At 48.9% G+C, this 14,031-nt stretch overlaps 1 protein-coding gene across 4 annotated transcripts; it reads left to right on the top strand.

The window, feature by feature from the left end:
- Positions 1–210: 210 nt before the first annotated feature.
- On the top strand, positions 211–12,127 carry geko (olfaction protein geko). 4 transcript variants are annotated; one of them, XM_011141117.3, is made up of 4 exons: positions 211–332; positions 4,448–4,787; positions 5,387–5,519; positions 11,484–12,127. In XM_011141117.3, the coding sequence occupies exons 2-4, from the start codon at positions 4,580–4,582 to the stop codon at positions 11,653–11,655; spliced, it is 513 nt and encodes a 170-aa protein (XP_011139419.1). In that variant the 5' UTR covers positions 211–332; positions 4,448–4,579; the 3' UTR covers positions 11,656–12,127. The 4 variants fall into 4 exon arrangements, with proteins under 4 accessions (XP_011139419.1, XP_011139416.1, XP_025153526.1 ...); XM_011141114.3 differs by lacking the exon at positions 211–332 and adding an exon at positions 2,685–2,830; XM_025297741.1 differs by lacking the exon at positions 211–332 and adding an exon at positions 2,716–3,024.
- Positions 12,128–14,031: the final 1,904 nt, after the last annotated feature.

Here is a 14,031-nt window from a genome sequence, read left to right as displayed (position 1 = left end):
TTTCTCACGTTTGTCACGCGGAATGTGTAACGTCATGCCTCTTCGTTGCGCAGTCGCGCGCGCGCGCGCGCGCGCGCGCGTCTCATTAGCGTAGCTCGAGCAAGCCCGAATGCGTTTGCACTCGCGATGCGACATCTCTCTCGACGCGAGCATCGCTCGTAAACTTCGATCGGCAAGGATACTTTGAGTCGGCCCCGCACGTTCATCAGTCATTAATGTTCATTAACACGCGTGTGGTACACACGGTTGCGCCGAGGAGAGCCGGAGAGAACGCGCTGCTCCAGTCAGCAACCGGAATAGGCCGCTAACGACGACCGATCGTCGCACTCTCGGTATTTTCATTCGCGCATGTTGAAGAGAAAATTATATTAATCGCATCTTCGTGTGCAAAAAGATCCAGCGGGTTTCCTCCACGCGACGGAAGAGAGGAGGCTCTGGTGCGTGTAGTCTCGATCCTGTTCGAGTCCAGAGTGGAGTTTCTAAACTCCTCAAGTGCCACCTTGTGAAACCTCGTACAAGAGAGAGAGAGAGAGAGAGAGTGTGTGTGTGAGAGAGTGAGAGAGAAAGAGAACACTGTAAATATCCAAACCCGCGAGGCCAAGGTCAGGTAATGTTGCTCGCATGCTTGTTGCCAGGATCGCTGCTCGTGATACAATTAGGTGGCCCCTGCGAATTGCGAAGCGCGACGAAAGCGATCGAAGGCGCCGTGCATTCTGTCCCCGTATGGCGTGAAAATCGCGAGCGACGCGGCTTTCGCGCGCGTCGAGCAAAGAAAAATCGAACGTTTGTTTTCTCAGATAGACATGAGGACTGGCTGGCTCTGAAGACGCGACCGAACAATCGGTGTTGGTAAGTGCAGAGCCAGCAGTAGGAGCTCGGCTCGATCCGTTTTCTTCTCCCTTCTTCCTCCCGAGACGGATAACGCTATCAGGACGATCCAAAATGTATAACGAGACTTCGGCCGAGTTAACGTTTGTGTTGCTTTTGGCGCGAACGACGCAACTTTCTTCGAGCATATTCTCTCTTGCTGACTGGCAAGGAAAAGGCGTTACTTGCGACAGTAAATTGTACGGTGAAACAAACATTGCGGTATAAACGCTCCACTCCAGCAAACGATAAGTGATACTCTTCAAAGCGTTGTTGCTGCTGCTGCTGCTGCTGCTGCTGCTGCCTTATTTTTCTCTTTAGGCGACCGTAAAATTTGAAATTTGAAAGTCGACAATCGTTGCGATATACTTAGTTAACGGGATTAATGGGGTTTAAGTTTTCTCTCGGCGCGTGAGAAAAGCGCTCTGGCTGCTCGCGAACGTTCTCCGGGAGAATCGTGTACGAAGTTGAGATTTTTTAAACACAGCTTGTCAGCTCGCCGAGTCGACATTCTGATCGCATGCTTTTATGCATGCGACAAGACAAAAGTTATTTTATTAGTCCACGCGCCCGTATTGAGGTAACCGCCACACGGTCAGCCGAGAAAGCAGCCTCTCGTCTAATACCGTGCGACATCGTGTCTCTTTCGGAGCAACATTCCGTTTATTAATTATTCCGTCGATATTATCAGTTTTCTGCTCTACTAAACCGCACGATGCGAACGAATCGTCATCGTTTTCTCGACGGCGGTGTTATTTCGCGCGCATGTGAACGCTCGTCGTCGCGAGTCAGCAATTTGTATGCTTTCCATCGGGAATTAAGCTACGAAGAAACGAACGTTTGCAACCCACCGGAATTAGCGGAAAATTTGCTTTCACCGACGAAGGCCGCGACGCAATACCACAGTCATGAGATTCCTTTTCTCTCTTTTCTCAGAGCACATACGCAAAATTACAAAAGCATTAACGAGTAATTTAGTGAAGAGCTAATTATAGCCTGCGCACGATACGGTGCAATAAAACACAATATTGTCTTGTTATCTTGGTAATTACCCAGGCAATACTCTTATTAGCTCTGTTTAATAACTTCTGATTACATATCAATCAGCCTTAAATTCCTTAAAAAAGCCTTCGTTTTCTGACCTTAATCCTTCAACCTTGAGCCTGGCCCAATGAAATCAATGATAGCAACGTATGTACTACATCGGTGACTCGAATTCAGCTCGATAAATAATGAAAAATAATTCTCTTTCAATTTGAATTTTTTAATATTGACTCAACATTAAATTTAAATCTAATATAAATCATATTTTATTTAATATTAATTTATTAAATATTAAATTGGTGCGAAATTTAAATTTAAGTTTAATTAAAATGTTTCAATTTCAACTTCCATCCTTTTCACCCGCACGGAAACTATGTTACGCCGGAGTTGAAGAAGTAACGAGTCTCATCCGATATGTCTTCACACACACCCGCGTCCGCTCTCCTTTCCTCCTTCTAGAGGAAACGACACTCAAATCGACCGCGTGACTTTCTTCCCACTAGCCCGTGCTCTGCCAAGCAGACGGCGCTCGTCGTTAACGAGCAAGAACCCTCAAATGTGAAAGATACGGCGTGTGTGTAATTATCGCGTGAAACATGTCTGAAATGCGTGAAATAGTCCGTAAAACGTAAAAGAACGAAAAGCGCGTGCGGCTCGCACGAACAGGCCGAACGAGCGTTCTCCCGCGAGTCGAGCGTGGTCCGCTCGATTTGCGGAGCAACAACGCCAGGTGAGCCATCGAATCCCGCGTAGACCCGCAAGCGATCGGCCAACTTTCACTGACAACTCGTTAGACTCGCCGCCGTGGTTTCGAGTCATTCACAGTCATTCCGCGACTTCAGCAGACCGCGGTAGCGCCGCTCGTACTTCTCCTCCTCGCTGGCAGCGCGACCCTCACACGGAACACGGCCGCTCGAAAGTGCGTACCTGGTGCGACAATTGTACGATTGTGCGACGCGACCGCGCGGATTCCAAGCGCCTCCTCTCTCTTCCGTGCGAATCACTTGGTGCCTCTCTTGGTGACGCTCGCATGCTGCCACTCTCAGCGAGCAACTTCCTCAACTTTGGACCCAGCCGATCGATCGATCAACGCAAAAGAGAGATATAGACGGTGTGAGAATATTTGTCGCGACAATCGGACGCGTAATCGCCAGTCGCCGGCCCGTTGAGCTACGATCCGTGGGTGTCGATTTGCGCTCGATTCGACTTGATTTACACGGCGGGAGCGCGCGTTGGGCGCTCCCATGATTTTCCGCCAGCGAGACCGTCATCCGCGGATTGACCGTTTGTTTCCGGCCGGTTGTTTGTCGATCGCCCGGCCGAAATCTCGCGATTCGCTGTGATTTAACCGGGCGGACCGCGGCGTCGCGCCGTGTCGTCGTCGGATACGACGTGAATTAGCGATAATCGGCGACGTTGCATTCACGCAGGCGAACCTGGGAACCAGGTCCCGAAGTAGATTCACGTCGTTCGCCTTGGGTCATTAGCCGTGAGATCGAAGGAAAGAGAGAGAGACAAAGAGAGATAGATAGATAGATAGATAGATAGATAGATAGAGAGAGAGAGATAGATAGAGAGAGAGACAGAGAGAGAGAGAGAGAGAAAAGTAAAAATGTCTCGAGGTCGCGAAGTGTGTTTCCTCGCCGCGCCGTGTTTGTCCGTAAGACGGAAACAGAAGAAGATTTCTCGCCGTACGACTCGCCGACGATTCGCCGGCCGTTTCCGCGACTCGGTGCTAAAAGTTTATTCGACGATACAAAGAAATCGTCGGCGTTACTCGGAGGCTCGGGGCAGCAGCGACGGCCTCGCTTTCGAGCGGCTTTGTTGCGCCGAATGAAAGTAAGACGAACGTCGTAAGAGGATTTAGCTTTATTGCCTCGGCGTACGGCGGAGTTCGAAGAAAGTGGAAGTTAACGGAGAGTGAGAGTCTTCTCTTCTCCCTCTCCTTGCCGCTCTTGTTCTCTCTCTCTCTCTCTCTCTGTTTCTTTAGTGAGTCGCGAGTTTTCAGCGTCGGCCGATTACATCGGGCTCGGTTCCAGGGGCCAGGTACTCGCGCGGACGACTCTGTGAGGCGCATGCAAGTGATCGTATACCTGAGGGAAACCAGGTTAAGGCGAGCTCACTTGAATGCATGGCCAACGCGAAACGCAATTGTGATCGCACTCGTATGTTTTACGTAATGTATACGTGACGTATTCGAAGTCAAGGTGTGTCATCGATGTTCGATCGGTATTTACGTGACGCCACGATCGTGATATTGGAATTCTCGCTTCGCGATATTCGTTGCAACGCGCGGTTGTGTAACGGGGTTATTATTGTATTATTAAATGCTCTTTGTAATGCTTCGTGCAGGAAACGAACGGGAAGAAGGGGCAGGGTCTTGTAAGCCTTGCCGTAGGAAAACCTCGTAGTTGTTGCGGTTTAACACATAGGCGCTTTCGCTTCTTCATCAGGGGGGGAGGGGGGACTAACAACGGTACTAACAACGTCGACTCGACGGATCTGAAGCGACAATTGGGCCATTTCGTATTTTCAGATGATCATTCAGATGTAACCTGAATTCGACCGCATTCGGCGAATCAACGTGAAAATTGTCCGAATCTCCAGGGGACTCGTCTCGCTCGTCTCTGTCTCGTCCGAAACGAAAAGTAAAAGGGAGAGGGTCAATATGGACACGAGTACGGTACGATTAGTGATATTCTTGGGCATGTTTCTGGTCTTCGCCGGCGATTATAGCGCGCTCATCACCACGATTTTCGGTAAAGCGGCGAATGGGAACGTAACCGATTCGGCCGAGGAGCCTGCTAAGGCTGGTCTCAAGGGACCTCAGGATGACGTATCCGTTCTCTCGAAGAGAGACGCGGATAAGGATAACGGTAAGGACGGGGTGTAAAAACACAAGAACGCGACACCCGGGTTTCCCCGCGAATGCGAGGACAAAATGCTGAAGTACGTTGCGATAAACGTGAACGGTTAAAGGTCCGATTAATTGGAGGTCAAAGCGGAAATTGAAGATTGACGTGTAAACAATACAATCCTCGCTAGATACATCAATCATCGTTCGGGGGATATTAAGAATATGTTAGATGTTGGATATATTATTATATGTGAAGAGATATATACATTTGATTAGTTATTATATACATAATTATAATTGAATGAAAGTTATTAGAGATGTATCAAGTATAGAGATGCGCCGCAGCAAGGTGATCTTGAACGGCCACCTGATCCGAATTTGCGCGCAAGGCGTCTTGCGCCTGCGCATGCAAGTCGGTATTTTCCCGGCCGCTTTTGCGGTTACGTAATAACGCACGGAGACCCCGCACGGCTAAACTTACGGTACACGCTCCACGCACGGCCAGCATTATCAAGTCACATTCGATCGTTCGAGTCGCCAGGAAACCACGTTGTTCTTCGAGAAACGTGGCGCGCATCATTCGTCATCGCAATCACCGACTTTCCGATTTTTCCGCAGTTGCCTCACGTCACGCGAGGATGATAGCGACGATCAAGACCGCTTGTCTGCCGAAGTTGATATGCGAGCTCTCCTCGTCCGTCCACCAGGACCAGCTGAGTGAAATGGAGCGATCCTTGCTAAATCTCATAAGGTATAAAAAGCAAACATAGAAGAGGAAAACCGTGCTGGAGCCGTCATTTTCCGGCGGTCGTGTTCCGCTCGTGTCGCTCTCGCGTATGTTGTAGAAAAGGAGGAAGCCGGAGGAGGAAAGAAAGAAAACGGGGCGCGATAGCATCCGGCGTTTTCTAATAGTAAACAAAATAGTAAACGTTTTCTAATAGTACTTTCTTTCAATTACGCTCGACGCGCGCACCGATGCGCACACGATGTAGTAAGCCGACGGAATCTACTTTCATCATCGAGGCTGTTGCACTCAGCCGTTACTTTCACAACTTTCGATTCGACTTCGACTCCACCGGCGCGGCGGCTCACGTCCGTCGACCCTGAGCGCGAATTCCGCGCGGGACAGGCACGCGCGTACGCACCGCGGCCGATCGGAATTTCGCGCGCGACCACGAGAGAACACGATTCCCGACTAGAAATTTTGATCAGGTTCACCTAACATTGATAAGGACTCTAATAGAGTGAATGGTAATCCTAAGTAAATCAGTCCTTATAATGTCCTAACGACATATGAGTAAGGAAGACCTTTAATATAAGGTTATAATGATTGGGTCCACATTAGGATCTTAATGTACCAACCTAATCTAACCTAACCTAGTGAATGATATAATATGGTTCAGTTAATCAGGTCCTTGTCGGGATCTTATTCATTGTACCTAATATGATTTGCATTATCAAGCTTTAACAGAACAATTTTTCGGTGTCATTTCCAGATATAAAGATGTTTGCATTGAAAAAACACTTCAGATCACTTGAATATATTTGTAAAACGCTATAGAAACGCTATCCTTTCTTTAGCAGTCAATAAATGGTTATAAAATTAACGCGACATGCAACTTTTCTCTTTAGCGCTACCTTATGTCTTGTCACCTTGTGACTACTTTATATGATCTTATGATATTCATTTTATGTTTCTTTACCGAAACATTTTACAAGTACGCTCGAGCGATCTAAAATATTCTTTCATGCAAATATCTTTTTGTTTGGAAATGACACGAGAGAATTCTCAGCGTGTCATTTCTTATTTCTAATGTCATCATCCAATATAGCCATGGCGAGTAATCAGGAGTCATAATTTGGAAAAGAAAAAAAAACGTAATAAGGATTCCGTAAGATAACTCAATAAGGACATGAGTATGAATCCTTACTGAGGTCCCGATATCCACGCTGCGTTACGTGACTTACTAGGACCTGATAGTATTACCTTATTGGGACCTGATGTCCAAATGAAGTTAACCTGATCAGGACCATGGGATAAATTTCTAGTCGGGTTGCGCGAGGTGCGAGTGGCCGTGAAGAATTTTCTCTCTCTCCCACCCTCTTTTTTCCCCGCTCTTCCTCTTCTCCGCGATGAAAAGAACGCGCGCGGCCGAACGTGCCAGGGCATTGTGCGCGCGTTCACGCGTCTCGCAATTTTCACTCGCCGCCGCCCCGAAACGGTAACGCGTCCACGCATCGCGGCCGCCGACTGCGTTGAAAAACGCGCGGCCGGTGCCGAGCGACACGTTTTCGCCCGCTCGTCGGAAAATTGGATGCCGGCGTTGAATGGCCGCGTATTTTGCAATTTTCGTTTACGATCGGCGCTAAAAGCGCCGAGGTGGCCGCCCGCGTGCGCGGATAACGCGGAGAATTATACCGCGAATTCGCGCGCCGTTTTACGTTCTGATTAAAAGCGAAATTACGTTAAAGCGCGTCCCTGCGCGCCGGAAAGCCGGGAAATGCTTCGTCGTCCCTTCGTCGTCCCTCCCCCCTCCCGTGCGCGCGATTCTCCAACGCTGCATCGCGCGTTGGAGAAGATTTCGCGCGAAGAGCGCGAAAACTTCAAGCATGGACGTATTAATTATGCATTCATGCGTGTGTCGACTCGCGTCGTCTCTCTTTCTCTCTCTCTCTCTCTCTCTCTCTCTCCCTCTATTTATTTTGGTATCTCTATCTGTTTATCTTCGGTCATCGCTAAACATCGAATACTAACTCGTCGAGGAGAACCGATGATGAGGCATTACTGAAACGTCAGCGCATTAATAAGTTGTTTTGCCGCAAATTATGTATGGATCGTTGCTCGTTCGAGAATGCTGGAGGATAAACACGGGGAAACTCCCGAGCATCTCATTTGGTCGCTTGTGTTGCCGTGATTCGAGTGATCAGCCGCATGTGAACTGTTCATACTCGAAATGCATATACACCAAGCAGGCACGACGATTATTCTCGTGTCCACTTGTCGTGGTCCCCGCGCTACCGTCGGTCTACGAAGGTCGGCCGAACTTCGTCGATGAACACACCCGAGCCTTTTAATCGTAATATCGATATGAAACTCACATCATCGGTAGCTATGAAGTAAAAAAACCTCTTATTTGCAAGAATGACTCTTTCCGGGACCGGCGAGGTCAGATTTCTCTTGCTTTCGACTTCCTAAGAGCGTCTTACTTCCGTTTGAAATCTCAAAGGAAGCTAAAGATCGAAATGTGATCAAGTTCAGAGAGGAGAGTGAGCAGATTTTTTCCTAAAACGTTCTTCTCTTCTCCCGACGACGAATTCTCGACTTCGCACGCACTAGAGATCGCTTTTTTTCAGCCATTGACGTAAAATCTACCGCAGGATTCTGTGACAAATAAAGAGAGGGGGGGGGCGGAGGAACAGAGACAAACAACAAATGTGTCGTCACATGATTTCAAGTTTCATCGCGCGTTCGCGGCGAATGAAAGTTCGCCGGCTCTTGCGTAAGTCTCATCCGAAAAGGAATCTTCTCTCCCCGTCCGCTGCGAGCGGTAACCGTGAATGCTGGCGAGCACTTTCCTTTTCACGGATTATCCAATCCCGTGATACTTTCTCCGGTGTCACGATGCCGGAGGCGAAGAAGACCTCGCATCTGTCGTCTCGGCATTCCCGCCGGTCGTTTCCTGCAAAACGTTCGACGACGACTGTCCTCGTGCACGCCAATTCGCGTATACGTCGATTATAAAGTAACGAGTTATTTCCGACTGCACACATCGCGCGTCTGAATATTAGCGCGTCTGAAGGAACAATGGCAGGGAGCGGGGGCGGAGGACGGTTCGTCGCCGTGAAACTCGTCGCACGTCGAACTGTCCTTCTGCGGTGCCGTTCTGGATGCAATATTCTTGTGCATTATTCATGAATACGGAGAATTAGCTGAATAATACGCGTACCTACCTCTGTCGGCGGTGCATTATTTTTGTAACCAGAGAACGTTTTTCGGCGTGTTCCTCTCTATCGTCGGTCTTTCTCGACGGGTGCAAGTTTGTCGTTGCATTTTTGTAACAAGACGGCGCCTCGCCGCCTGGAGAGCTGACAGTCCCGTCGACGGTTTCGCGTGAGGAAAGTGCGTGTGTGAAAAATAGTGAAAATCGTGCGATCGGAAGGGGCATTCGCTCGCGCGATGCCTTTGTGAGCGCATCTTGAACGTAAATCGGATCGACTTGGAGCTGCAGTGACGGAGTGACGAGCGCGAATAAAAGTCCTGTATTTATTACGGCCGTGAAATAAATTTCACTCTCGTCGCGCGGCGTGTTAAACGATAACGACGCGAACGAACAGTAAAACGAATCGACGCAGAAAAGCGAGTTCCATTAGAAAGTATAATGAACGCCGACGGGGCGACATTGTCGTGCGACGTGTAGCGTTTTCCTGTTTTCGTTTTAAATACACGATATTTCTTCACACCGCATTGCACGCTCGTTACAAGTTAGGCGCGCCTGCGTGTAATTATAGTAAAATAAATTTAATGCCTGGCGCGTGGGGTTTTCATTGCAGGGCAGAGGGCGGAGGGGAGAAGGAGGGAAAGAGAAGCAAGACCGCGTTTTCCGCGCGATAAAATCTACACGGGAAGAACAGTGTGATTATGGATCACAATGATCCGTTTGTTTTCTTTTTTCTTTTTTTTTCATTCAAACGTCATAACTACTTCAAGTAGTGCAAAAGTGTTTCTGCTCGACAAACAAGTCTCAATATATTTCCGAAGTTTGCGCGGCTCTATTTAGAAGTTTCAACCCTAACCGCGCGTTTTATCTCACTCGTCTGTTCATCGACGCGTCTTCTCGACAGAAAGACGGACATCTTTCGGAGAAAAAGGGAGAGAGAGAGAGAGAGAGAGAGAGAGAGAGGGGGAGGAAAGTCGTCCTAGGAGCGAACCTCGCGCCGCGGTTAATGTCCCGGAAGGATCCGAGCTTTATATTTACTTTTATGCCTGCGTAAACGCGCCGGAGCTCGTACTGACGCATTCCGCGCTCGATTTTTATCGACGCCGATCGCTCCCAGGTTAAACCGATCAAGATGGAGAGGCTAAAAAGCCGTTTTGCGTTTATTCCTTATATCCCAGCGCCGATCCCCTCGTTCCTCTGCATTCGAGGCCAAGACGCGGAGTCGTAAAGGGGGAAGGGCTTCCTCTGCCGCAAGAGAGACAGAGAGAGAGAGAGAGAGAGAGAGAGAGAGAGAGAGAGAAATAGAGAGAGAGAGAAGGAGGAAGGATACGTCGTCCGCATGAGCCATGCGTGACGAAACTGCTGGCGCTTTTATTATACTCTTCCGACAAGCCGAATGACTGGAGGATTCAGCGCGCGAAATTCTGCTCGGCTCGGTCTCGCGATCGGGATCGCAAAGTTCGCGCGGACGTTTCTCGGTTTCTCGTTCGGTTCCCACGTAGACCTCGGCGCGGCTGGGAAAATTTCGGCTTCGCGAAAAATGGCGTGTGGGAATGCTCGCCGGGAGAAATTGGACGACGAATCATCTCGCTTTCTACCAGCTACGCGCCGGCGAGAGTGCTCGTCACTTAGAAGATCGGCGGGCAGAGCGCGCGAGCTCTGCGAGAACTGCGAGCTCGCGGAATTTGTCGCTTTTAGCGACGACGGAAATGCAAATGCGACTCTAGGACCGCGCTGAGGCGAGCGAAAGGCGCGCGAGCGCGAAACTTTTTGCCGGGTTTGAACCGGATTCGAAGCGTTCACTGCGCGTTCACCGACGGCGGCTCTGCCGTCGATATCGAAAGTAAAAGGCGACTCGCCTTGTGCTAGTTTTTATATACGCGCCATCGGCCACCGCTTCATCATGGTCAATCGCGTCGACATTTAGCAGCGCTCCGTCGGATATTTCTACCGCCGTCGCTGTATTATGACACTCGATTGCATAAATCTCGATTGACTCGCTCTCCTTTGGCTCTTCACGCTCTGAAATTCGGGAAGGTCGCGAAACTCGCGTGAAACGGAACGTTATGAGCTTCAATAAACGTTCGACCGAGTCGAAAATCTCGTCGGCATTTCCGATACATACCGGGTGAGCGCAAACGGATCGTGACGGATTTCTCGAGGATGTCGACATCCGGTATCGACATCCACTTTGATAGCAACCCTTGGAAATATGTAAAAGCAGGAGATACATAAAGATCGTAGAAAATCATGGCGGTCACTTGATAGAGTCGCTTCCGGCCAAATTAGTCAGCCATTTCTCTCCCACGAAATCCACCCAAACTTTCGCACTTACACCCCACTTACACGTGTACGTTATTCGAAAATTCTACAGGCGATAATTATCGTCGTCACCTTGGATATCTTTCCCTCGAAATTTCCTCCGAGGAAATGAGAACCGAAGAAAACGCGCCACGAGTCGCTCCGCACCGTGCAATTTCCGTTTGATGACAAATGTCCCCCCCGCTCTCATATTTCGAGGATACTCAAGCGTCCGCTGAGCATCGCGACCGATCCCGCGCCATTTCGATGTGTATCGCGATGATCTCGCGATGATCTCGCGACGACCTCGGCGACGACCGGTAAAGTCGTCGAGGCTGTGTCGAAGCTCGACACGCCAGCGCGCGCAATTAACGAGGAACGTTCGTCGTCGGTCCGCTGACGCGGAATTAACGAGCTCGCGACTCTGCGGCGGCCAAGGCGAGATTCGTCGCGCTAATGGATCGCGTCTCTTTCAGGGACACGAGTCTGAGCACGATGGCGGAGATGCCGTCGAGGTACCACTTCGCGGCGCATATGGGTCAACTGATCTCCGGTGTGGAGGGTCAGGGCTGCCATAACTTTTACCCGACGTGTCCGTTGGCCCGCACCAACGTGCTCAACATGATGAAGAAGATTCGCCTGCGCTGAATGGTCGAGCCGAAAGCTCGACTCGGAAGTCGCGTCCGACGCGGCGGCGATTTCTGAAACTGTGATAATCGCGGATCGTTCTTTCTTCCCTTCATCCTCGACCGCGAAGAGACTCGGGAACTCGCGCGAGCTTTTGCTGAAGCGAAAAGGGAAGCGACAAGTAAGACGGAGTACCGAATAGCGGTGCTCCGCGGAGCGCGGGATGTTCTTCCGGTCGCGACGAGGAGCTCCATGATGCGTGTTGGGATTCCCGGCTTCGTCGAGACCGAGCATTGTCGAAAACAGTGTCAAGTCTCATTTGTTCGAAACATTCCCAGACCTTGTGATCGTAATCAGCGAATAATATCCCAGTCGCGTAATCAGCGATCCCCCGTGAAATTCCCTTCTGCGGTTAGCTCGTTCGTTAAAGAGATTAAGACAAGGATAAAAACATGAATAAAGAAAGCAGCAGACGCATGCACATTTGCTCAAAGATGCTATTTATTTATCTCGCGATAAGCGCTCCGCATCTTTCTCGTACTACAACACACGTCGCTCGCACTCATCTTTCGATAAGACAATACCCCGTCCTTCCTACGTACTTCGAGAACTCCGCGTTAACGCGCACATCGTCGCTTGTCGTAATGTATATCGCCGAATAACAAATACATTTTTTCACATGCAAAGTCTGTCGGTTGTTAATTAGACCGGTAGATTACGACCGTCACTCCATGTATATGTGTGTGTGTGTGTGTGTGTGCGCCTCCCAGTCGTAAGGTACTTTGCCAAATTATCAAAAGGCTCGATCTCCGCCCGAAAGCGGCCCGTCGCTCTTTTCTCCCGTCGACTGTTTTAATACCGGTATTTCCTCCCCGATATAATCCTCCAGCGCCGTCGCGGTCGCCGCTGCTGTTTCCTAGCCTAGGGAGAAACGCGCGAAAATTATTACAATAATCGCCGGCGTCTTTATCGACTTAAGCCCGATGCCAAGAGTGCCGTTGGAGCGGAGGACGTTTCCCAACGAGCCGTGCGATCATAAACGAGGTCGTGCCAAGAGTCTCGGTCAGCAGTTAGGACCTCTTCGCGATACGCGATGTGAAACGCGGGACGTAACGCCGATGAGGCCGCCACCGAGAGCAACGCGCGCCCTCCGCACCGCGCCAGCCAGCCACCCCTGCGAGGCGCAGCCAGCGATATTCGGGATGCTCGCGGAAATTATCGCGCGATATCTCGCCGCCGGAGTTTATCGGCGTTCCTCCGCCGCTGCCAACTCCGAGCCGGCCGCGCGCGACCTTCCCCGGCGTGTTCTTTCGTTGCTTCGCGAATTGCTATTCCGGCGACGTGCGATCGCGCTCGGAGCGGGAAACCCCCCTCGGGTCCTCGTCGTGTGACGAAAAAGCGTGCAAGAGTTCCTGACTCGTCGTGATAGACTTTGAACACGTTGTAGCGGTGGGAAATTAAGACACGTGTTTCTTTTACGTGTCTTCTATCTGGCTTGCTACTTAGAGATCGACGCTTCACTCTCGGAGGAAAAAACCGGACGAAATTACAGTACCGAATGAATATATTCGGTACTGTGAAGGAACCTTGCCGAGGATCCTGTTAGATATTTTATGCTTTGCACAATTATTTTATAATTTTACGACTGAGATTGTTCAAACGTGTCTCTCTCAAGTATCATATGATGGTTTAAAACTTACTAATCTTTGATCTTTGATAAATTATTTTTGATAAAAGATACTTCACTCACGCGACACTAACAAATGTAGTAAAAATCGCTACTCGATCTATTGACTGGTCGTGATCAGGGGAAGTATTTTCTAGTGGATAAAAATCTCTACCCAATTGGGTGTCTTTTGAAGATTTTTCACCCCCCATTAACCGTTTGAGTCCCAAGCAGCGCGATCGCGCTGTTCAGATTTTATGTCGAGAAAACCCAGTACATTTCGATCATTGTGGACAACTGACGGTGCGTTACCGATTGTCGAAGTCGCGCGCTCAGATTTACTGAAGCAAGTATATCACACCGATCCTTTTAATGTAAATAGTACATTTTATAATAGGTAGAATAATACTATAATAATGCAATAATACATTACAAAATAAAAATTTTTATTTCATTGTTATCTTCTCAATAATTTTTATCGAACAAAACTTGAAATATTTATAAATTTACAGTACGCGTATGTAATGATACAGATGTATTTTATAAAATAACGAATTACAAATTAACAATATTTTTGTGTTATGAACAAATAATTTAAATGGAGAGTAACAATTATAATTTGTAACATCGGTGTTTATCAAAACATGTTGGATGGATTCCTTTTGCTTCGTTGCTCCGTTGCTTCGTCTAATCATTTTGAAACACACAATTATTAACAATGAGAAACACTT

Source organism: Harpegnathos saltator, unplaced genomic scaffold (genome assembly GCF_003227715.2).
Source record: "Harpegnathos saltator strain DR-91 unplaced genomic scaffold, Hsal_v8.6 scaffold184, whole genome shotgun sequence".
Classification (NCBI taxonomy): domain Eukaryota; kingdom Metazoa; phylum Arthropoda; class Insecta; order Hymenoptera; family Formicidae; genus Harpegnathos; species Harpegnathos saltator.
Note: the sequence above shows the minus strand (reverse complement) of the source record. Positions and strands in the feature narration are given on the sequence as shown.

Coding starts and splice junctions, on each gene's coding strand:
- geko (XM_011141117.3), top strand. CDS start 4,580: ATGGACACGAGTACGGTACGATTAGTGATATTCTTGGGCATGTTTCTG. Junction 4,788..5,386: donor AGACGCGGATAAGGATAACG/GTAAGGACGGGG, acceptor ATTTTTCCGCAG/TTGCCTCACGTCACGCGAGG. Junction 5,520..11,483: donor TCCTTGCTAAATCTCATAAG/GTATAAAAAGCA, acceptor CGTCTCTTTCAG/GGACACGAGTCTGAGCACGA.